Raw genomic sequence first — 24,413 nt, forward strand, 5'->3', positions numbered from 1 at the left:
ACCACTTCCATCTTCTGGGAAGGAGGCAGAGTACAAAAACGAACAAGACAGCTCCAGAGAGAGACGCGTGGGGGTGAAGGTCACATGCAAGCTGTCTTCTCAGCAATGGGCTCAGAGGCAAGGCCGACTAGCCCTGAAGGCCGCTCTCCCCAACCTCAGTTATGCAGCCAGGACAGTGGGCACGGACAAAGGGGCGTCTGCTCCCCAGAAATGTGGCCCGGAGTCCTCCAGCTTTATACCTACGGCCTCAGAGGAGAAGTCTGAGTTTTGCTCTCTACAGAAATTTTAGAAACAGAACAGCTTTTTGAGACTTTTCTTTTCCTACCTACTGGTTTATCACCCGTAACGGAGAGGCATCCAGCCTGTGACGGGTTTAAATAGGGTGGCCGGGTAGGTGCAGCGCGCAAGCTGTCACTGTGTTTTAAACATAGCTCACGACGCGCTGCACAGACACCATTCATAAACCTGAGTCACCGGTTTCAACGGGAGCTGCGTACATGTATAAATAGCCTGTGTGTGTCACACAGAAGAAAAGAAGGGAAGTGTGGGGAATAAAGTAGAAATCATTGTGCCCAATTTAAACATAAAAGCCTCAGCCTTGTCATTATTTACAACCCCGAGAACAACTCCTACCCAAACAGGAGAGGACGTCAAACGGAAAATTCTAAACAAGCCAGTCCTTGCGTCGCACTAACAGAAGGAATGACGTAGAATCGCAAAAGGCTGTAATCATGCGTCTTGCCTCCTGGCCACCGAACACACACAGCACAGAGCAGGTGCGGGGCATTTCCCAGGCGCCACTGTTCGGGGTCCTCAAGAGAAGGCGGCATTGACAATGTTGACCGGTCGATTTGCATCCGTTGATTCTGCGACGGTTTTGGATCGTCGGCAGAAGAATACAGTCTGTGGTGGCAAAGAACTAACACCCTGAACATGAAAATGTTTTAAAAACTCATTTTCCCCTCTGATTCCCGCCTCCCCTGTGACTTTGGACATAACGCATGACCAGCGGCCTGAGCCCCAGCTCCCGCCGACGGCCCGAAGGCTCAGGGCTGGTGGGAGCCAAAGGTGAATCTTCGGCCCCTGACAGACCCTCCCACGGGAGCACAGGGCGTGGCTCTGAGGAAACACAGGACACTTGGGCAGTCTGAGACACCTGGGCAGGTCCTGGGCCTGCCAGCCACCCCCTCCCGAGGTCCAGGGATCTGCGCAGACGGCACCGGGCGGTCAGGGGGGCTGCGCAAAGGAAACAGCAGTCCTCGCTCAGGAGAGGTCCCATGGCCCAGATGGGATCACAACCCAGATTCGGGCTGGGCAGCAACCCCAGCGCTCCAGGACCTCGGTCCCCGCTGCTGCAGGAATCTGCCGTCCGCAGGTGTCTCTCACGCACCCCAGTCCGGGCCTTTCCCCAACACCAGCCAGCACACGTGAACTCCGCCTCCGGCCTCTCCCGTCCCCGTCTCTGGTGACTGGCGCCATCCAGGTTAAGAGCTCACTAGCGTGTAGATCATGCTGAACGCAGAAAGAAGAAAAAGAGGAGTGAGGGCTTCCCATGGCCCAGAAGGGACTCAGACCCTGACAACAGGGTTCTTCCCAAAGCCGGACCCCTGGGCTTCCTCCTTGTCCCGGCATTGGGGCATCTACTCCCGCTACAGTCCCCACTACGTTGGACTGAACATCTGCTGTGAGCGCGTACCGGGTCCCCTGGGTGACAGACATGATTGCTGTGCATGCCTGTTAGGCTCCTCATCCGCACAGCTCTTGCCTGCGACCGTGAGGCAGTCCCCGGGGTAGGGGTGTAGTGGACTTCCCCACCAGCAGCCTTGTGCTTACATGATGGCTGAGTCTGGGGCTCCCAGATGATGCATCACATGTAGCTGCTGGGAAAATGCCCAACATCCCTCTCCCGAGGACTGAGGGGCACACAAACTATGTGAACTCTTAACGGGGTAACTCCCTGGCCCTCCAGTTTTTAACAGAATCCAGGCATGAAATGTGCATTAGGAGCACGTGTGCTGAGGTGTCCCAGCCCTGCCAGCAAGGGGGGGGGGCACATGCCCCTGTGCTTTTAGAAAGGGCTGCAGGCTAATTCCACAAGACGGAGGAATGTCCCACGCCAAAGTATACCACACACTGTGTCTATGTATATTCCAAAATATGCCAAAATATTTGACACAAACAAAAGCGGCCATTTTTTCACATTATAGAGAGAAAAATGGATACTCTAAGGAAGAAAACTGAATGAAAGAAACTGTCCTGTCCTCAGAATGACTGTTACACCTTGTAGGCACAGAGCATCGCTGGCCGGGCCCCAAGCCGTGCCTCCCCCAGCTCCTGCCTGTTCGACGATGTTCCAGACATTCTGTCTATCTGTCCTTCAATCCATCTCTGCCTCCATGTTGCCTTCGCTAATAACAAAATTGGAACCGCTGCCCTGCCTAGTGGGCATCCCGGTTGGTGGCCAGGGCTCCCCTTCCTCATTGAAGCTGGTGCCTTACTGCTCTGCAGAGCCCCTCAGAGACCCTCTCTGGCCCCAGAACTCCCAGCCCCTCGACCCAAGCCTTGAGGGGTCCCGGGACCATCAGCCCCGGCTGCTCTCAGGAGTAAGGGGGTCCACAGGCATGCCAAGGGCTGCGTCTAAGCTGAGCAGCGAGACTTGAAGTGACAGCTGCTGGGAATCCGGTAAAGGTGGGGCTGGCACCTCAGTTCGAAAGGACCTCGCAGACGTTAAGAAATGTGTCCAAGGCCCTAGCTGGCTGCTGGGTGTCTGGCCTGGAGCCTTGGATCCTCTCAGCAATGTGTGCTGACCACCCCAGCATCCCTCTCTCTGGTGGCCTTGAGGCCAGAGTCGTTGACAGGTTCCTGGGATGTGTCCTGGCTGATGCCACAGAACCATCTTCCCAAGCCAAGAGATCTAAGGTGGCACCAGCCTCCTGCCCGGGGACCCTGGGTCATGCCACCTCCCTGGTGTTCATCCCCCCCCCTCCTACAGCTGACCTGATGGTAGATACCCCTACCCCCTATGGCTGACCTGATGGTAGTCATCCTCCCCCCTACAACTGACCCAGTGGTAGGCATTCCTCATTCCTATGGCTGACCTGATGGCAGACACCCCATCTGACTTGTTCACCTGTGTGTCTACAGTGCGCACAGTAGGACTACGAGCTCCTGGCTCTGGCTCTGCACTGGCTCAAGGCAGGCGTCAAGGTGCACACTCAGCATGGTCTCCCTGCACCAAGAAGGGTGCTCAGCATGCAGGAGGCGCTCAATAAATACTGCATGAACGAGTGACCAAGTGTGAGCAGGGCAGGTGAAGAGCATCCGAGACATCACCTGCTGTCACCACAGAGAGGCCGTGGGCTTTGGCAGAGGGCTGCGCCTCCTTGCCTTGACCTCAGTGGCTCTGGGACCCTGAGCCATCGCTTCTCACGGTCCCTCCCCTCCCGAGTCTGCGGTGGGGTGTCCGGAGCCCCACAACGAGAGGCTGTGAGCACACGGCAGGAAACACCTTCACCTCGTGTTAGCTTCTGTCAGGCCATTAGACCCATGAGGTTCAAGCAGAAACCAGCTTGAATGAATTTTAGTTGCTAGAAAGTTCTGATTTGGAGTCAGAGAGAACCGGGCAAATTGGTTGGGCACCCTGGAAGTCTCCAGAAATGCTTCAGAGACCCTAAGGTTCCTTGTAGATTGAAGCAGGCAATGACCTAGTACCCTCCATACAGAAGGAGGGGGAAGGGGTCTCCCTGAGCCTGGACCAACCCTCCACCCCAAGAATGTGGTAGAATAACTCTGAATTCTCCCCAAGACTGATTTATCCCAGAGGAAGTTATACCCCAAGGGCCTCTGGGTCTTCTGGACTCTGGGACATTCTGGGGAGATGGGCAGGTCTTACCCCTGGGGGATGCCTGGCCCCGAAACCCTAAGCCAGCAGATCCAAGCCCCGGAATCTGCCTCTTTAACAAGCACACCCTCTTCACCCCCCGATTGTGATGCAGAAAGACAGACCTGACTTGGATAAGACTTTTCTAGAGTTTTCCAGCAGTTGGGAGCTCCGTGTTTAGGACCGGACTTAGACATACTTGCAGCTGTGACCACAGGAAAATATGTGACATCTGGGTTTCGGTCTCCTCATTGCTAACATGGGGGCAGGGACGGCCGCTAGACTGAGAGCCCCGCATACCAAACTCTCGGCTCGAAGCAGGACTCATGTGTAAATGTGGATAAAGGTGCCAAAGGCGGCCTTGCTAACATCCCCTTCCTCCTCGTCCTCGCCCGGCTACTGTCCACAGACCAGTTTGGAGGCAGCACTGGGATGCTGGCAGGTTTCGTGGCTGCGGGTTATGACAGGGTGGCAAGGTGGCAGGTGAGGTCCCCAGAGATGAGCCCAAAGAGGAACTGGAGGGGATGCTTTCAGAAAAGGCACTCTCACCCCGCGCCCCATAAGGCAGCCTGTTCACAGCCATCTGTTGGCTAGGATGCTCTGCCCACAGGTGCGGGGTGCGGGGGGGAGAGGGCGTTTGGGAATAACTGCAAAGTTAGCACTTTTTACCCGATTAGCACAAGGTTAGGGAATATTGGGAGAAGCGTGAGCACATGCATGTAATGGCCCAGTGTGCCCCTTCAGGAGTATGACTGCCACTTGGGGTCTCTGTGGTGGTTCTCCAGATACTTACACATGGACTAGGGATCACAAGCTAGGCATCCAGGGGCCACATGTCCCCAACCACCTCCTCAGAGGTATCACAAGAAGGTGTTTGCACCGTGTGGCCCTAGGACATGCCCGCCTGCAGGCAAGGACCCTCCGCCTCTGTGTGCAGGCCCTCACTCCAGACCCAGAGGGAGGTAGCTGGTGTCACACCCGCCACGAGGTGACTCCCACGCTCACAGCGCCCCGCCCAGAACTGCCTCCCTTTGCTGCAGGAGAGAAGTTGGGGGGGGGTAGGGAGTGGCAGACACGCACCAGTAGAGGTAGTAGAAGAAAGACAGCAGGTAGAACGCCAGCTTGCACCAGGCCTCCTTCTGACAGTAACTCAGGGTGTCTGCGTTCATGACGGCGGGCGGGTCGTAGGCCAGCTCCGAGCTGTCTGCCGGGCAGTGGAAGTACCTGCGGGGAGAGAGGACACGGCATCTCTGGCTCTGAGGCATCAGGGGAAGCTCCCCCCGGTGCAGGGCTGAGTCTGGGGATCTCCCTTGAGCGTGGGTCTCCGCTGAGTGGGCATCTATCGTTGCTGGAGTGGTCTCCCGGCCTGTCCTGTGGCTGCTCTCGGACACCAAGTTCCCCCGGCATTACAGGGATTTCACCCACTTACACAACAGAAGGAGGGTGCGTCACCTGGTGCCTGGAGGCAGCAAGATGAGTCTCCTTCCTCGAGGTGTGTGTGAGGGGGGTTCTGCCGCGTGCACCCGAGTGGGTGTCCACACAGGTGTGGGGGGTCCCCAGTGCACCCACGTTCGCACAGGTGTGGGGGTGCCACGCTCAGAGAGCCGTGTGGCCACGCCGCACTCACTTCACCACCACCGGCTCTGCTTTCCCACTGTCCTCCCCCCAGACCCTGTTTCAAAATCCTGAATTCCAGGGGCACCTGGGGGGCTCAGTTGGTTGAGCATTCTTTGATTGACTCTTGATTTCAGCTCATGATCTCATGGCTTGTGGGATCAAGGCCCTCCCCCCTCCATGTTGGGCACTGTGCTCACAGCTCAGAGCCTGTCCCCCCCTCAAAATAAATAAATAAAAACTTTGAAAAAACAAAATAAAATCCTGGATACTACTGGAGCATCACTTTTCTTCTTGTAGAAGGACCCAGAACAGCCAGAGGACATTGGCCATAGTGGGGAGAGGGCAGGAGGGGACTGGGAACAGGGGAAGGGGAAGGGCGGGGGTAAGTGGGGGGGGGGGTTAAAGCCAACTTGGAAACACCGGGAGGCCCTGCACCCTGCACCTGCCTCATTCACAGGAGGGGGGGACTCTGGTGCAGGAGGCTGGGCAGGGGTGGGGGGTGAGGGCCACCAGAGGCTGACCTCTGGCCCCTCTGGGGTCTGCTGTGTGTCCAGGTTGGGGAGAGGGGCTCAGAAGAGCACCTTCTCACTAGCACTGTGGGGGCTGGAGTTCCAGCCCCTCCTCACCCCTGTCGGAGGACAGTGACTGCGTTGGTCACCATCTCGTGTGGGAGGATGACACAGGCTGCACTCCTCATGTCCCTGGGGACAGATACAAAACCTCCAGGCCTTGGTGGAGACTGTTCCAGGCAACCCCATTCAGTGGAGGGGTGCAGCAGGGCGTCCAGGCTCAGTGGGGAAAGCCAGCCTCTGTAGCTCACAAGCCACAGGACTGACCTTCCTCTAGTCGGCCGTTGACCTCTCTTTGCTGTGTATAAAATGGGGACAAAAGTGCCCACCCCACGGGCTCCTGGGACCACTGTGGGGATATGGGACACAGCAGCTTGCAAGCAGGTAGCAGATGCAGGTGCCACGGCCACTTTCTGTAAGCACTCTGAGGGCGAGCACAGGGGGACCGAGTCTCAGGAGAGCATCCTGGCCCAGGCCAGGGGACCTGAACTAAGATGGCCTTCGAGGACCCCTTCTCTCCTCGTTTCTGTTTCTTCTGTTTTCCGGGCACTTGAATGGCCAGAAACAGGCTAGAGCCAGTTAGGGACAGAAAGTCAGACAAAGTCCTTCCAGGTGAGGAGACTCAGCTGCTGGAGCCCAAGGAGACGGGTTGGCTCAGCCTCCCTGCCTTTCGGAGGAGCGACAGCCCTGAGGATCCCACATCGTGAGTCCCCAGCGAGTTTGGCTTCTGGATGGACAGCTCACTACTAGAAGGGTCTCGGGTGATTCCCTCACAGGCAGAGACTTCACAGGGAGCAGGCCAGGTGACAGGGGCATGGACTGTGACCTGCACAGAGGCAGGGCTGAACCAGCCCTGCAGGTCCCCACTGGGCAACTCTGGGCCATGACCCCACCTTGTGAGTCGCTGGGTCCCTGAGTGTAAAGGGGGAGGCACCCTGGTGCACCGGCTGTGTAGACACTGGGGGACACAAACCCACTAAGTCCACGAGCGGGCAAGAATCCATCCAACACCAGTGTCCCCACCTGACTGCCTTCCGAGGTCACACCTCAGTGGGTCATGTCCCTTAAAGCAGGAACTTCTTGTGTGACTCCGTCATCGTCCCTTCTCCCCAGCCGGCCCCTCCCCCTCCCTCCTGCCCTCGGTCACTGGGCTTCGAGGCTGCCTCTGCCCCCCTCCTGCAGCCTTTCACCGGCCAAGGCCAGGTTCACCCCCACGGACCCTGTCTCTCCGTCCCAGTTTCCACTGCTCAGTGACAGTGGGACTCAAGCTCCATGACCTCTTCACCTCCAATTCCGTGGTCACCTCCTCTTCAGATCCACCCTCCAGAGTTCACCCTCCAACCCATCACCCGCACAGCTTTCCTCAAACCCAGATCAGGCAGGGCTACTTTCCCACTCCCCTAAAAGCTTCTGGGAGCTTCCATTCCCTGCGGAATACATGGATTCCAGCTTCCTCACCAGAGAGGTTCAGACCCTCCGTCTCTGCTCCCTGAGCTGTCAACCTCGTGTCCCTGCACCTCCCTCCTGGACCCCTGGACACAGCCTCGCTGAGCCAGTGCAGTCCCCAAACACGCCAGGCGCTGCCTCACCTCCGAGCCTGTGCGCCGGCTGGTCCCCACCTGCGGTGCACATGCATCCCCACACTTCCCAGTGTCCCTCTGCCGGTCTCATCTACATGCTCGTTTCTCCACACGCCCACATGTACTCCCCGCATCTGCGAAGAACCCTGCCCCCCACCACTGGGGTACACGCTCCTCGGGACCTCTCACAATGCCGGCACACGGCAGGTCCAGGTCCGCTAGGTGACGGAGTGCATGCTCCAGACAGGACAGGGGCAGGCTGCGTTTTATGGTAAGATGACAAAGATGAGGCGTTTGGGGGACTGGAGCCCTGGGAACAAGGGGCAACACGGTTAATGCGCCTGCACAGCTGTACTCTTCTGCTCCCCCCTCCACACCTCCTAGGTCCACATGGGAGCCAGGATTTACAGAAAGCCCAAATCACATGATCTGAGGCACAGTCTTGATGGAGAACAGAATATTTAAGATCAGAACTGTTTCAGAAAATCCAGCCCATCTGACTGGTGCTTTTCTTTTACTAAGACATAACTCACAGGGGCGCTTGGGTGGCTCAGTTGGTGAAGGGTCCGACTTCAGCTCTGGTCACGATCTCACAGTTCGTGGGTTCGAGACCCGCATCGGGCTCTGTGCTGATAGCTCAGAGCCTGAAGCTGCTTCGGATTCTGTGTGTGTGTCTCTCTCTCTCTCTGCCCCTCCCTATTCACACTCTGTCTCTCTCTCTCTCAAAAATAAGAATAAACATTAAAAAAAAAAAGACATAATTCACATACCAAAAATGTCACCTTTTTAAAGTACACAGTCCAGGGATTTTCAGCATATTCAGCAAGTGGTCCCCTGTCACCAGACCGGATTTCAGGACACTCAAGCCGGAAGAAGAAAGCCCTGTATGCTCCCCTGCCCTGCCCCCCCAGCCTTGGGCAACCACCGACCTTCCTCCCTTCACTTCAGAGCTGCCCGTTCTGGACTTTTCACAGAAATGACCTTTCGCGCCTTGCTTCTTTGACTTGTCAAGTTTTCAAGGTCCAGCTGTGTCACAGTGCGTATCGCTACATCACTGCCTTTTACTACCAAGTGACACTGCATCGCAAGAACATGCCAAGTTTTGCTGGTCCCTTAATCCATGCTTCTGTTAAAAAGTGCTTGGGTTCTCTCCACTTTGGGACGATTGTGAAAATGCTACAGCTGCTTTTGCCGTGGACACGCGAGGGCTGAGGCCACTGTGAGCGGGCCAGGTAAGAAGGGCCTTCCCTTACAGGCTGCTGGGAAAGAAGGCTGCGGAGAACGGGTCTCTGAAAGGAAGGCAGGATGGCACGAGGCGGCTGTGTGATCCTGGGGCCACGGCCACTGGAGGGCAGGCTGCCCAGGCTGGGAAGAGGGAGCCCAGACCCGCCCCCGGCAGACTTACCTCCAGAAGTGATAGAAAAGAAGGGGCACGTTGAGCCCCAGGGTGAGCCACTCCTGAGCACACAGGAACATGATGCAGAAGAGGCTGTGGATGGAGTATTCTGGCAGCACCAGCTGGAGGGGAACAGAGACACAGGCCTGCGTTAGAGGGAGAGCAGTCACTGCTGCCAGACAGGCCGCCAGTGGGCTCGCGACGCCCAGTCACCACCCCGGGACCAGCTCCGTTTCTGCCATGCTCTCCTCTTTGTGGTCCCGGCGCCATGCTTCCCACCGAGTCTGGTGGACACAGGCTCCCAGCGCCCGACACTGGGGGTCACGGGAGGCAGGAGGAGTGCCCAGGAGAAGACACAGGATGCAGGTTCTAATGAGTCTGCAATCACCGGCTCCGGCCCTCCTACCCCCATGCACCCTCCCAGACGACCCACACACCACATAAACATGTGTATGTATGTCAAACGTCAGAGGACCAGGAAAGCCCTGAGACACAGGGGGCGCCCAAGAGAAAGAACATGTAGTGGCGATGGAGGCAGGGAGGCCAGCCTCTAGAGGACAGAGGCCAACCCGGACCAAGAAGGGTCAGACGCGGGGGACCAAGCAGGAAGATCAAGTCCCCCAGCCCCGGTGTGCCCACGTGGGTATAAATGCTGCAAAGACCTCAAGTTGATTATAAACTCCCCGGTGTGTGAACACTGAGCGGAAATCAAAGTTGTGACAGTACCAAAGTGACATCACAGGAGAAAGTTGGTCCCTAGGCCAATAAAGAAACCCAGAGACAGAGACAGAAACATGCCACCTTCTCCCTCACGTAGGAGCCTGTGTGTGCTCTCCCTCAGTGCCTTAGCACAGCAGGAGTGCCTCGGGGCTCCTAGGACAATCTTCCCAACCACCCGGAAGGCTGACCGAAGGTGCTGTTTTCTAACAGAGCCCGCACCCAGGCCACCCCTCCCCCCCCCAGGCCACCCCGAAGCCCCAGGCCCACAGTGTCAGCACCCACTCCGGCCCCCAGCACCTGCGCACCTGTCCCCCACCCCCATGCCGGCTCTGCTCATTTGTTTGCACTCAGTACAGACTGAACAAACCTGTTACACCATGAGCGAAGCAAGTGCCTATGTCTGCAGCATGACCAGCTGGCCCTAGGGACGCAGCCTCTGGTCCCCAAGCAGGCTTTCTCTGGGCAGGAAGCAAATGGCCTCAGGCTGTCCCAGTTCCATCTGGGTACAGAACAGACTGTGGCCCCCTCCCTCCAGGTGGAGGCGGTGACCGCCCCAGATGACAGGACACAGGAGACACGTTCCAGGCACATGTGTAAGAAACGCACTTTGTGCCCACGTGGTGTTTCCCTGACTCCGAGTCTGCTGAGGGACATGTGCCAGCCTGCACCCGGGAGCCCTGGAGTTGAGCTCCAAGGGCCACTTTCCAGAGCAGAGACCTCAGTGGGTGAACCCTCAGGGCCAGCCCATGAGCCGCAGCCACCTGGCAGGTACTTGGGGGCCTCCGTGCACCTGCCTGTGGCCCCACCCGCTTCCCTGTGCACTGTGGGTTCCTGGCCCCCATCAGTTCCCACTGCTTCTCCCCTCCTGGGGCGTGATTCCTAGCAGGAACTCCAGCCCCCCTTGTCGCCACGCTGAGGAGGGCCTGGGCGAGAAGAGTCCGTCCCACCTGCTCCCCTCACTGACACTGGACAGCTCCCCTGCAAGTGGGAGAGGCCCCCCAGTTCCTCTGCACCTGGCGGAGGGCTGGTGCCCTGCCTGCCTGCTCTCGGGCCCTCTTGCTCCCCAGGCTCCCGGCTGCGCCGTGTGGAACACGTGGGGACCTACCATCCTGGGGCAGGTGACAGGCGGCCGGACGTCCACACTGCCTGCACCTCAGGGGTCCACATGCAGGGACACCCATGCGGCCAGGCCGGGCGCCCAGCAGCCAGCACCAAGCACTGTGAGGCCCTTCTCCCTCCAGCACAGCGATGGCGTCACGGTGGGGGTGCCCTGGTCCCGGCCCGCAGATGAGAAGAGGCCTGGGTCATGGAGAAGCAGGGGACATTTAAGCTGCTGACCTTCAGGCGCAGGCTCTTAGCACAGCTTGGTCTGACCCGTCCATCAGGAACACACAAGGCACCAGGGGAATGGCAGGGCCGGGTTCCTCCCTCTTGTCCCCAGTGTCACCCCGTCTCAGAGCACGGCCACCTTGGGGCCATCACCTTCATCCCTGTGCAGCAGACTTCACCCTGACCCCTGACCCCAGCAGGTGGCCCCTGGCCCCTCCCCTCTCCCCACTGCACTGGAAAAGGCTGGCTTTTCCCAAAAGCCGCTGAATGGCGCCCATCTCATCCGTTCCCTCGGGGACAGAGATGTGGCCACTCACAGGCTCATCTATGAGAGTCCTGGGTCTTACCAGGCTTCTCGGGGCAGAAACACTGAACAAGCCACAGGGTGTGGGCCCCGTGAGGTCACTGGAAGGCTGAGGTCACCCTGCCCAAGGTGGTGGAGGAAAGCTGGGAGGGACCAGCAAAGCCTGGGTACCCAGGGAGGTGAGCCAAGGACACAGCGGTCCCATCGCTGCCTGGGGTGGGCCTGGCACCAGCTGCCTCAGAGGGCCCCTAACTCTCTCCGTGGGGGCTGAGTCCAGGTCAAGTGTGGGTGCCCACTGCCAGGACTTGCCCTAGCTCTCAGAGCGCCCAAGCAAAGCCCGCACACCTCTCTGGGAAGACCTCATGGATTTTGCCCACTGCCCAGTGATGGAAGATCCATCCACTGCACCTGTCCTGTCACCTCCTTGGCTGGCAGAAGTATCCACCCCGGTGCTCCCCCCACACCCTTCCAGCACCTGTAGGGACCTGCCTCCCAGGGGCCCTGGTGTGGACAGCTGCCAGCCTGGACCACTCACCCACTCCCCACTCACTTGGGCCCCTCATGCTCCCAGCCCCTCACCCCCACCCTAGACTCTTCACCTGCCTGGACCCCTCACCCACCTGGAGCCCTCACCCTCCCAGACCTCTCACCTCCAGGCCCCTCACCCCCACCCCCAGGCCCCTCACCTGCCTGAACCCTTCACACCCCCCACTCCCCAGCCCCCAGACCCCTCACCCACTCAGGCTCCATTTTCCCTTTACAACAGCTCTTGCCCACTCTTACTTTCCTCTTTCTACTGCCCTCACTGGTCCGGCTCCTGCCCCTGCCCCCAGGCCAGGGCAGGAACTTTCCTTCGTTCCACACGTGCCCCTCCCCCGCCCGTCACTGTAGTGGTTTGACTGCATTTCTGCGTCGCCCCTTTCTTTGGCATGTCCACTCACACCTGGCTTTGGTCCACACGCCACCTGCCGACCAGTAACCTGACCTGTCACGGGAGCAGATGCAGTGAGGTAGCATGCGTCTCCTCTCATGTCATCCTTGGGGGGGTGGATGGGTGGGGTGCAGGGCACGGATGCTCTCCGGCCCCCATGGAGGGGTGTGAGGGGGTGGGAGGAGGGGATCCCCTGAGGCTGGGGGTGTGGGAAGGTGGTGAGAATGTACCCCCCCACCCCCCGCACACCCGCCCTGTCTCCCACCACACATCCTGGGTGACAGGACCGCCAGGGTCCTAACATCCAAGGGCCACACCTGCACGCTACCGGGAAGGCCCCAGGGCCGAGTCAAGCTTGCATCGCATGCAGGTGAGATCCAGTCTCTGTGGACGCACATCAAGTGTTCTGCTGTGACCACATTGGGTTAAAAATACTAGCCCGCTCTCTCAAAGCGTTACGTAAGCACTGGCGCTTACATAATGATGCCGTGTGGCACCGAGAAATGTGACTCACCACACGGCGTCCGTTTCCCTCACCTGTGAACACCGGCATTTACGATGTACCGACGGGGCGGCAGTGAGGACCCAGCCTGTCCCGTGGAGGAGGCCACTCTCAGGTGAAAAGGTGCTGTCCCCATGAACGGGACCATCGCTATCACCAACAACCGAGTTCGCTAATCCCCAAGTAGGTAACACGCCACTCCTGCCCAGAACTCCGCCAAATGGCCCAGAACCGACTGGGGTTTCCTGAGTCCCAACCCAGACTGGCAACCACCCTGTCTACACCCAGCTCCCAGCTCCTCCAAGCAGGGAGAGAACCCCAAGGATGTAAGACAAGCCTGCCTCTCCAACTGTGAAACCTCAAGCCTTGCCTGTTTTCAGCGCAGACAGACACGCAGGCCCCGCATCTATCTGCCGTGGGCCCATGAGTGTGAAAGAAAAGGATGATGTCCTTGTATCTGATTCCCCAGCCTGAATGAAGCGGGTCCTCCTACAGGGATCCTCCTGGGCTGAGCGGGGTGGAGGCAATTTTGTCATAAGCGTCCAGCACGGAGGTGCTGTCTCTGCCTGTCTCTGGGTGAACAGGTCCATAAGAGACGCACTTGAGCAGAGGGTCAGCAGGAGGAACACCAGGTGCGGAGGCTGGGAACCTGGGATCGCTGGGCAGCAGAGGCCCAGGGAGAAGGTGGATGTGAACTTGCACCCCTCGGCCCACTGATCCTGGCCCCAGCATGTGAATGGCCCCCGTTCACAGCTCGGCCCAGAGACCCCAGCTGGGACCTGGCTGTGCACTGACAAATCCAGGCCACCTGTCACACGTGCCCTGGACACTGGCACTGCCACTTGAGACTGCTCTGGCTTCCCCACACCCTGTCCTGAGCCCCCACAGCTGCCTACTCCTTCCTGCCCTGACTGCTGCTTGGACCAGCTCCTGGCCTCGCTGATGCCCTTAGGCTCCACGGCCACGGCCCAGGGGCCCTTGTCCCCTTCTCGGCTGCACCCTGTGCTGCACCCCCTCCCCTTCTCCCCCTGCCCCCTGGCTTTGATCCAGGAGAAAATGTGTGCATGCCCAACATTGACAGGAGGAAGAGGGTTCTCAGCTCTGTTTCTGGGGGAGGGGAAACTGAGAACAGAGGGAACCGAATGGGCTTTGCCACGCGCTCTACTTCCCTGACACTCCTCCCTTGCCTCCTCTCCCTGCCTGTTTCCTTCAGCTTCATGCAGTGATCATCTCCAACTTCAGGATACTCCCGAGTCCAATTGGGGTATTGCCAAAACACAGGCGGCTGGGGCCCACCCCCAGACTGTAGGCGTGCGTGGGGCTTTCCTAACCAGTTCCCAGGAGCCCACCCCTCAACCCGTGGTCCCAGGACCACCATCACCAGCATCACCTGGGAGCTTGTGAGAAATGCAGAATCTTGGCTCCACTCCAGACCTACTGAATCAGAACCTGCAGTTTAACAAGATCCCCAGGGGATTTACAAGCACATCCAAGTTTGCAAAATGATGGTTCAGCACTGATTCCCAAAATAGGGTCCGCCATCCACCTGCAACAGGACTGCCTGGGACACATGGGTTAAAATGCAGATTTCTGGAGGCACCTGGGGGCTCAGTCGGTTAAACCTCTGACTTCAGCTCAAGTCATGATAAGCCATGTTCCATGAGTTCGAGCCCCGCATCGGTTCAGCTGGAGCCTGCTTCAGATTCTGTCTCCCTCTCTCTCTCTCTGCCCCTCCCCTGCACTTGCTCGCTCTCTCTCTCTCTCTCTCAAATAAATAAACATTAAAAACATTTTAACGCAGAAATCGGTGTTGTATCCCTGTCTACCGAGATAGACTCTATGGGCCAAGAATCAGCATTTTCCAGAAGCATCCCAGGTGATTTTGTGAAGCCCTGCCTGAGCTAAGATTCATAGACCACAGGCTCAGAGAGAACCCTGGGTCTCCATCCTCACCCCCAACCCCCAGCAGGGCTGCGAGCGTCCTTCGCTCAGGCAGCCTCCACGGGTGAGAGCATTGTGTCCAGCGCCCCCACCACCGCCAGGTGGGAGAACTCTGGAGAAGAACCCAGAGGCTTGGCCATGGCCTCTCCTGGGGCCAGAGCCTTGCTCCCAGCCTCCTCACCCCCGAAGTGCCCAGCCTCCCGTCCTGCCGACTCTGCCTGTTTCAGCAGGCTGACCCTCCCCACTCTCCCCAGCTCCTTCCTCCTATCCCACGGGGCTTTCTAGATTCAGGGAAGTGGATGGTTCCTTTCAGGACCAAACCTTTGGGTTCTGGCTCTGCCCAGCCCACACCTCCCAACCTGCATTTGTCACTGTTTTCATGCTTCTGGGGGGCTCAGTTGGTTAAGCGTCCGACTTCAGCTCAGGTCATGATCTCACAGTTTGTGGATTTAAGCCCTGCATTGGGCTCTGGGCTGACAACTCAGAGCCTGGAGCCTGCTTTGGATTTTGTGTTTCCCTCCCTTCTCTCTGCCCCTCCCCTGCTCATACTCTGTCTCTGTCTCAAAAATAAATAAACATTAAAAAAAAAAAGTAACAATTCTCTTAGGAACCCAAAGAGACCTAAAGTCACACTTGTAGTTGCCTACTCCCTTCCTCCTTCTCTTTTTTTTATTTAAAAAAATTTTTATGTTTTTTATTTTTGAGAGACAGAGAGAGACAGCACAAGCAGGGAAGGGTCAGAGAGAGAGGGGGATACAGAATCCGAAGCAGGCTCCAGGCTCTGAGCTGTCAGCATAGAGCCCGATGTGGGGCTCGAACCCATGAACCTTGAGATCATGACCTGAGCCGAAGCCAGATGCTTAACCAACTGGGCCACCCAGGCGCCCCCCAGCTTCCTCCTTCTCTTTAAGGCAGGCATGCTGGGGGTAGGAACTGCAGTCAGGATATAGTGAGGGATTAGGCAACAGCTCAGTAGGTTGAGGGGAGAGGCACAAACAGGAGGGAACATTCTAGAAGGAAAAGGGCAGAGAGATGCAGGTTTCACAAGCCTGCCTGCTGGGGCCGAAGGCTCCACGTTCGCACTGGGCAGGTGGGTCCCGTGAGCACCCAGCAGTCTGCACGCAGAGGGTGTGGAGTCTGTTGCACAAACGGGCGCCGAAGTACGGAGGGCAGCGCGCAAGACACTCGATGCGGGAAGAGTGGAGACGAGAAATGCTCGTCTGAACGAGGGAACCTGGCTGAGCTCCAGCGGATGTAGTGTCTAGGCCCAGGGCATCCCTGAGGGGCACAGTCACGTTTTCCTCTGTGCCCTGGAATGACACGACTTACAAATCTCCCACGGAAGGGACCTGCACCCCCAATTCCTTGGTGCCAGCTACTTAAAGCATCGGGACTCCGGGAGGCGTCCGTGGAGATTTCTCCTGACCACAGAAGCCATGGGGCAGCACGGAACTTTCACCTTCACTCTTCCCGCGGCCGGAGCGGAAATCTGTGCCCACGGTGGAGACAGTGAGTCTCAGGCCCTCCCTATCCAGCGTGAAGGCTGGAAGACCCAGCTCCTGTTGGGACCACCAAGGCTACACCTTCGGGGATCCCGTCCTCTCCATGAGGCTCTGTTGCTGCACCTTTTAGGGAACAAGCCCCACCCCCCTCCGTCTCACGTGGCCACAGGCAGTTTCTTAATAGAGCACGAGCTCCCAGAGAAGAGCCTTTCCCGGGATAAAAACAGATGATGACCCTACTTCACAGCTATTAAGTGGTGTTAATTACCTATTACCTCCAGCCAGTTGGGGACTTTTTGTTCCAAAGGAGCCAAGGAGTGTGAGTGGAGCAAGAGTGGACAGAGAGTGGAGTCTCAGCACCTGTGGCCTGCATCACCACCTGGTCGCATTTGTCCAGGTTCTTGGGCCGGGGGGCTAAACGACGTGAGCCTACGGCAAAGCCGCGAGCAGCAGATGCAGCCCTCCAGCAGGCCCTGGCGCGCGTGCCCCCTGCAAACATGGGTGAACAGCACACATGCCCTGACATGTGCACATTTGACAGCACAGGCTGGAGATGCGTTTTCTCAACTCACTTTACTGCCAGAACGCAGGCTATAGCCTGATGGATTTCGACTGCGGGAAGGGTGGGCACCCCAACCCCCGTATTGTTCAAGGGTCCACCACGCACACGAGATGCTTTCCAAAGTCGGGCAAAGGTGACTATTAGCAGGACTGCCACGCTCTACCCAGAATCTGACTTACCAAGCTAACATTCTGGAGAAAAGGCAATGTAGTATTGCAACCTTTGCTTTCAGGAGGGGCCAGAGGGGCAGCACCCCGGAGAAAACAGTTTCAGATTAGGGAACAAGAGAGACCTGGGCTCCAGACTTACCTGTCAGGCGCCAGACGCGCTGTGCATTCCCAATGGGCTCAGTTTCCTCATCTATAAAATGGGGACAATAATGGCCTCCGCTTTGCAGGACTGTCATGAGTGTTGAGTTAATGTGTGCGAAGCTCTTCAAATCGTATCTGGTACGGAGTGAGACCCCACAGATGACATTTGGCCCGCACACGACGCTCCCCCTGCCCTTGTCAGCTCAATCAGCCCACGTACTTTGCAAAAAGCAGCAACTAAACTCTCTTGAAAATTAAACTGACGCATCTTCCCTTTCCTCCTTCTCCAGCCTATTTCTAGTGCTTACAAACTTTCAAGGTCCTCTCTCACTGTTCACTTATGTCCCCAGAAACGCCACGTGTTGTGGGTCATCCCAGCACTTCCTGTCAACACTGACCGCGCAAGCTCCTGCGTTCCTCCAGAGTCCTACACATGTCAGCGCCATGCATTTGTCTGTGTGTCTTTGCAGGTCTCTCTCCACATGGCTGCTCCATCAGGCTCAGTGCCTATGAGTGCGAGCAAACCCGCCATTTACTCACTCTGCAAACACATGCACAGAGCCTCCCTGGAGGTGTTGGGTGCTGTGATGGGCACCAGGCACACCGATCCATGAGCACCGTGCCATGCCTGCCCCCCAGGCTGAACACCAGACAGTGGGGAAACCGAGGCAAACACAGTCCAGTATTCGGCCCCGGGAAACACCGTGGCCGGCGCCAGCCTCCGTCACCTGTCATGGGAGTGACGGCAGCCTCCTGACCGCGGGGCCCTCTCTGCCCCAGCCCTGCTCCGGGTCCACCTTCACCTCAGCCACAGAGATCCTGTCATGTCTCTTCTCTACCCTGCATGGCCTCCCCTTGTTTTTCTAGAACAAGACCCGACTCCTTACAACAGCCTCCTCCAGGCTCTCCGGACCCCACACTCCACGTCGCTCCCACTCATCCATTACTGTTCTTCAAAGCCAGGCTGTCTGTCTCCACCTCAGGGCCTTGGCATGTGCCATCGCCCCTGACTGGGAGCTCCTCCCCAGACTCCTCCCTGCGGCTCCTCCTCAAAGGAGCCTGCCCTCGCCCCCATGTTCTGTTCTATTTCCTCTCAGTGGACACTTACCACGACCTGAAAATGTCACACATCTGTTTGCTTGTTTACAGCCCGTGTCCCACGCCCGTAATGAATGCTCACAGCTGTACCTGAAGGACCCGGAATGTAGTACCATCTTGTGAACCCGGCAATCACCATCCCAGAGCGAATTCCTCCATACGAGAAACCCAAACAGCTGTTGGGAGCTAAAGCAGGGTGCTGACTCAACAGTAAGCTGGTGAGTCTGGGGTCGCCAGTCTGGCCCCACACCCACAGACGCAAGCCCCAGCCCCGGCCAGTCCCTTGCCACGAACGAGACTAGCCCCCAAGGGCTGGAGTAAAGAAGGCTCAACAAGCTGAGCTCAGAGGGTCCAGGGCTGTGGGTCAGCAAGAGGCCAGGCGAGGTGAGCAGGGCCGTCGGGGACCATTAATCCCACACGGGGAGAACAGGAGTGGGAGCCCAGCGGGCAGGTAGGAGGGAGGAGGCAGGGTAGACATCACTGTCCCTCAATAACACGTACAGCGCTAGGGACAGACCGGATGCATCCCCCAGAGTCACACGCGTAAGTGAGGTCAGCTGCCTGATGAGGTCTGAGGTGAGGCCCCTGGGAGGTGGTCAGGTCACAAGGCTGGAGCCTGTGAGGGGACAAGTGCTCTCCAAGGGACGCGGGAGAATGGCCTCTTTGCCCTGAATGCCAGGGTCACTCAGCACCCGCACGGCCGGCGAGGGCCCAGGGAGAGGGAGCGCTGGAGGAGGAAGCATTCTAGGGAGACGGTGGAGTCTGGGGGCTGGCTGGGGGCAGGGTCAGTCTTCACAAGGGGACCTGGGGGCCGAGGAAACATGAATGGCGAACGAAATTCAGACAGACTGCCTGGCGGGAGGGTGTGAGCGGATAAGACAGAGAACAAAGTCAAGCACCAGGTCCTGGGTCCCCAGGCTGCTGGGCCAAGGGGAGAAGGAAGAGCCCAGGACACTGAGGAAGGGCCCACGAGGCAGGAGGTGGCAGAGGCTGGCATCGGGACAGGCACGTTAAAGATGGGAGAGAAATGGCAGTGGTACATGGAAGAGGGAGGTGAACGTCATGGGGAGGAACCACGCAGTGGCCTGGGGTACTGACATCCCCCACGTCCCTGCCATGTCCCACCATGTCCCCACCACATCCCCACCACATCCTGCCATGTCCTGCCATGTCTCTGGCTGATGAGACAGCATTTCTGTGATGGGCAGACCTGGGAAGGGAAGGGAACAAGGGCCTTCTTCTCAGGTTTTGTGAGGGCGCAGGCTGATGCAGTGACAGACTGGTTCTGCAGCCATGGTGACGCCGCCACTGCCCACACCATGTAACGAGACCCTGGAGTGATGGGACCCTGAGCACCAGCCATGGGGATTCCCAGCTGGATTTCTGGAATGCATCCGTGCTCCCCAGGGGGCCTCCCGTCAGGTGACCCAGAATCGGCACAGATGGTAACTAGTCCCTGAGTGTGGTCCCCGAGGTCCCTGAGGTCAGGTCATCACCTTCCACCGGCTGACACCCCTCTCCATCCAAGTGTGCAGGGGACACGGTCCTCCCCCTACACCAGGGACAAGGCGGCTGCTCCCCCAGGATCGTGGGGCCCAAGCACCTGGGGGTGCAACCCCCTCCCCCCGCCACGCAGCTGTCACCCTCCTGTGAGGCGAGGGTGCTCAGAGAGCAGGACGCAGGCAGCACACACCTTCTGGTCCCAGGGGCCCCATGGAAGTTTGCTGCATGAGGTGACTCTCGGTGACTTTCAGGAGTGGGGGTCAGAAGTACACACTTTCATGGAGTGGTTGTGATGGATCATTCCGGAAGAGCTCAATGGAATGGCAGGGCTCCTGGTAGGCGGTGTCCCGTCTGCCCCCCAGGCTGGTTTCCAGAAGACTTCGAGGAGCCCAGCCTCGTAGACGCCACTCAGAAGATACACGACTTGAACACTGCTGCAGACCAATTCCAAGTTGCGTTGGACAGGGTAGCGCAAGCCTGGCTCGGACCCCCACCCGGCAGGTTTCGTTGTGGGGAGCAAACCTCACCCCTTCCTTCCGGAAAGCCCCGGCTGCACACGTCCATGTGGTTAGTGGGAATTTTTGCAGAGGAGGAGCTGAAGGTCAGAGCAGCACCAGTGACTGGCCCCTGGGAGAGTCGGAGGCTGCAGCCTTGCCCTCTGACCCCAGCAGCTGTATGGCCCTAGGACCACCCAGAACTGTGCCCTGCGCCAGCAGGAGGAGGAGGAGCTAGGACTCGGCAGCACCGTGGACCCCGCCGGAGACCTGCCTGTGACCATCAGAAGCACGTGCACCTCCCAGCAGCAACTCAGTCTGTCCTGCATCTGGCTTTCTGGTAAAACCAGCGTCGCATGTTCTGGAAGCCATCGCACGGCGATAGGTTCCACATGAGCTCTCAGCCGCAGAGGAAGGGGTGTGTCCTGCCGGCCACGCGCTCGCTGCTGGGGACGTGGCTCAAGCCCGAGCAGGCGCCGAGAAGGATGGTGCTGGGAGGTGGCAGCCCACAGGAGCTCCCGGAGACGGGGGTGCTCCTGGAGGGTCATGGGTGGTGGCCCCTCAAGCAGGGTACGGCCATGAAGCGCCGTGGCAGCTGGAAATCATAAGGCGTCTGGAGACAAGATGAAGTTTTCCAGAGTTTTCAAGGTTGTTTCCAGAGCAACTATGTTCTCAAGAGCTGAAACGTTCTATTTTAAAAACACCCTGTTGACGATCAGAAAGCTAGAAGCGCAACAACCGAATAATAAGGTACACGCTAGAAAGCCTGATAGAGAGGGGCCCCTTCTCAAGCCTGGAAATAATTCACTGTGTGAGGAATCTTTCAACCCTGGAAGAAAACAGATTTCAAAGTGACTCCCCAGAGGCCTGATTACCACCTGCATTTTGCACGGAATATTGAGGTCTCTCTCACCCAAGTCTTCTCTCCTGAGTCCCGGGTACGGCACACGGTCCCTGCACCTCCTTGAAGAACCCCCCTTACCACATTCATGCAGCACACTCTAGTGCAGTGACTGTCACATCATCATGAGCTGTGTCCTGGCTGGGGCCCCGGAGGCTGGACAGCTTGGAAGGAAGACAGATAGATACACAAACACTCACAACCCAAGGCAGTAGGAGATCCTATCCAGACAAGAGGGTGCTAAAGCCATGGGTTCCCAAAACTGCTGTGCGCCAGAATCCTTCTGTAGATCTTTATTAAGATGCGGATTTCAGGGTGCCTGGGGGGCTCAATCGGTTAAACATCTGATTCTTGATTTTGGCTCAGATCATGATCTCATGGTTCATTAGATGGAGCCCTGACAGCACAGAGCTGCTTGGGATTCTCTCTCTCCCTCTCTCTCTCTGCCCCTCCACCCACCCCTCTCCAACTCACTCTCTCTCTCAAAACAAATACACTTTAAAAAAAATTTTTTTTAAAAGTAAAATGCAGATTTCCAAGCATCGTGTCAGAATTTCCAGAGGGTGGGGGGCCCAGGATCTCTAATTCAAATGCTGTGCTCATGAATCTGATGAGTAGCTGGGTAAGGGAGGAAGAGTGGGCTCAGGTGACAGGACAGGTGTCAGGAGGTGGCTGGTGTGGAGCCTGTGGACTCTGGGGGGTTTGCAGCTCCGAAATGTGGCCCAGGCCCCTGGAGAAGCAGGACTCGAACATGGGACAGGCCCCTGGGTGGGAGTGGGAGGGCAGGAAGGTGGGCAGCGGACGTGGGACCTGGTGGCCCAGGTGACAGGACATGGGTCCTAGGTGAAAGGTCCCAGGACACACAGCAGCATCACCAGAAACGGCTCCGTGGGGTCACAGAGCGGGGTCAGCACCCGTCGGCACCTGGTGTGAGAGCATTCATAAGCATGCCTCTGGTCCTCAAGAGGAAAGACATAAAACCCTGAGCCACAGCAGGGACGAAAAGCAAGAGATGAAGAAACACTATTTAACGTTTTTATTAGTGGCTTTATTTCAGAATGGGTTGTAGGCGGCTCACAAATCTGTTAATTAATCATGGCATGTTTATCTCTGATTGCTATATTTAGCAATACCTACGATCATGTGTAACTTATTCATGGCTTTAAACACTTCCCTCTGGCTTTGTTCCATTTCCTACTTTGGAGAAAAAGCCATTTTCTAGCTGCTCAGCAACAGAGCGCCTTGTGTGAGGATGGTGCAGCAGACATGCCAGGCTGAAGACCAGCGGGGACGGGGGTCAGGCGTGTGCACCAGGCCCCACCGTCGGGCCGGCCAGAGAGAACCCGGCAGGACGAGAAGCAGAGAGAATCTCTTGTCTCGTGGATGAGAGAGGAAGCTTTGCAAAGACAGAGTGTCTGTGCTGGACCTACAGGATAATATTTTAGCCAACAGAGAACATTCTGGGTGATAAAATAGCATAGGAAAAGGCACAAAGAAAGGAAATCACAGAGCAGTCTCACACACCTCTGTTCACAGTATTTGGCACAGTCCTGGCACACAGGAGACACTCGATAAATGCTGGGCGAGCAGATAAGTTTGGAAGGGAGTTTCCAGTAAGGTGGAGAGAAATCACAGAGAGCCTTAGAAGGAGCTCGGAGTGTTTGGTCATTTGTGCTGCAAACCCAGGACCCAGCGGAAGCTCTGGGATAAGACAGTTTTTTAAGATCAAGGTTTGCTCCAGTCACTCCAACAGTTTCATGGAGAGTGAACCCGGGAGAACTGGAAAACAGACCAGAGGAAAACAGTAGTGAGGAGGCTACTATACCAGTCCAGGCAAAAGAAGAGAATCTGAGGTCTCACAGAAGTGACCTTGGCCGGGGGGGCGGGGGGGGGGGTAGTGCTGCAATTCACAAGGCACATGGGAAACAGAAACCACAGACCGAGGACAGATGTGGTGTGAACCTTGACCTTGAGCGGCGCAGAAGATGGTGACTCAACTAACCAAGATGGGTCAAGTGAGGGAGCAGGTGTAGGCAATGTGTCTGCGGCGGGCTGGGCGAAGGGACGCCTCATCCCCCAGCACCGCCCTCTGCATTCCTGCTTCAGCCTGTAAAACCGGAATCCCCACTGGCGGCTTCCCCGTCTGGGGAAGCATTAGTGAGCAGGCGTGGGACCTGCCTGTCCCCAAATGGCATGCCGTCTCCCCCCACCCCTGCAAGCTTGCGGCAGATGCAACAGGCCAGGGTCTAACGCCTACCTCCATGGCAGCACAAGACCACAGCCCACCCCTCTTTGGCACTCACTGTATCTGTCTGTCTGTCCCTGTGTCTCTGACTCTGTGTATGTCTCTCTCCCTGTGCCTGTGTCTATGCATGTCTGTCTCTCTATGTGTGTCTGTCTCTGTCTCTTTGTTTTTGTGTCTCTGTCTCTTTGTCTATCTGACTCTGTGTGTGTGTTTGTCTCTGTGTATGTGTCTATCTGACTCTGTGTGTGTGTTTGTCTCTGTGTATGTGTCTCCATCTCTGTGTCTCTGTCTCTGTCTCTGTGTGTCTCTTTCTGTGTATGTCTATGTCTCTGTCTCCATCTCTTTGTCTCTTTGTGTGCCTGTCTCTCAGTGTATCTATGCATGTCTCTGTGTCTGTGTGTCTGTCTCTTGTCTATTTCTGTCTCTCTGTGTGTCTTTCCATCTGTCTGCATGTCTGTCTCTGTCTCTGTGTCTCTGTCTCTGTGTCTGTCTGTCTCTGTGACTGTGTGTCTCTCTCAGACTTGGAGGTACTGGAGTCCCATCATGACCGTCCACACAGCTGGTGGATGTGATACTGTATTTTAATCCTCACCTAGACTCTTGGGTCTGTTGTCAACTGGCTCAGACCCAGAGACGTGGACAAGTGTGGGTGTTCAGCACATCTGACCCCAACGCTGAGCTTTGTCACGAGACCAGGTAAAGGTGCCCAGTGGATGGTGATGTCACTTGCCCCAATCCAGGAGAGGGAGCAGGGGAGAAGGGACAGTTGGGGGGCGTCGGGGGACGAGTGACGACAAAAGGGGAGGCAAGCCCAGAGGAGGCACACGCTGCTCGGTGGTGGGAGAGGGGAGGCCTGAGCTGGGCGGGGTCTGTACAACATACCTCCCATTGAGGTGCCGTCTGTGAACTGACCCCAGCTGATGGCTTCCTTGAAGAAAACCTGGCAATATTGCCGGATCCTGGGTGTCATTTCCCAAAAGAAAGCTGAAAATCCAATTTTCTGTGGATTTTTCAGATGCTTAAAGTAT

General features: G+C 57.3%; 1 protein-coding gene across 1 annotated transcript in view; it reads right to left on the reverse strand.

Annotated features, from left to right (window-relative positions):
• Positions 1-708: 708 nt before the first annotated feature.
• The window catches only part of CNIH3 (cornichon family AMPA receptor auxiliary protein 3), an 85,081-nt gene continuing 61,376 nt past the window's right edge, over positions 709-24,413 (reverse strand). Inside the window, exons 4-6 of the mRNA XM_029933048.1 lie at positions 9,052-9,164; positions 4,961-5,104; positions 709-1,512 (exon numbers count right to left, since the gene is read on the reverse strand). Of these exons, the coding sequence (XP_029788908.1) occupies positions 1,485-1,512; positions 4,961-5,104; positions 9,052-9,164 (285 nt within the window). The 3' untranslated portion in view covers positions 709-1,484. The remainder of the gene's footprint in view (positions 1,513-4,960; positions 5,105-9,051; positions 9,165-24,413) is intronic.

The sequence above is a fragment of the Suricata suricatta genome, chromosome 3 (genome assembly GCF_006229205.1).
Source record: "Suricata suricatta isolate VVHF042 chromosome 3, meerkat_22Aug2017_6uvM2_HiC, whole genome shotgun sequence".
Taxonomy (NCBI): Eukaryota; Metazoa; Chordata; class Mammalia; order Carnivora; family Herpestidae; genus Suricata; species Suricata suricatta.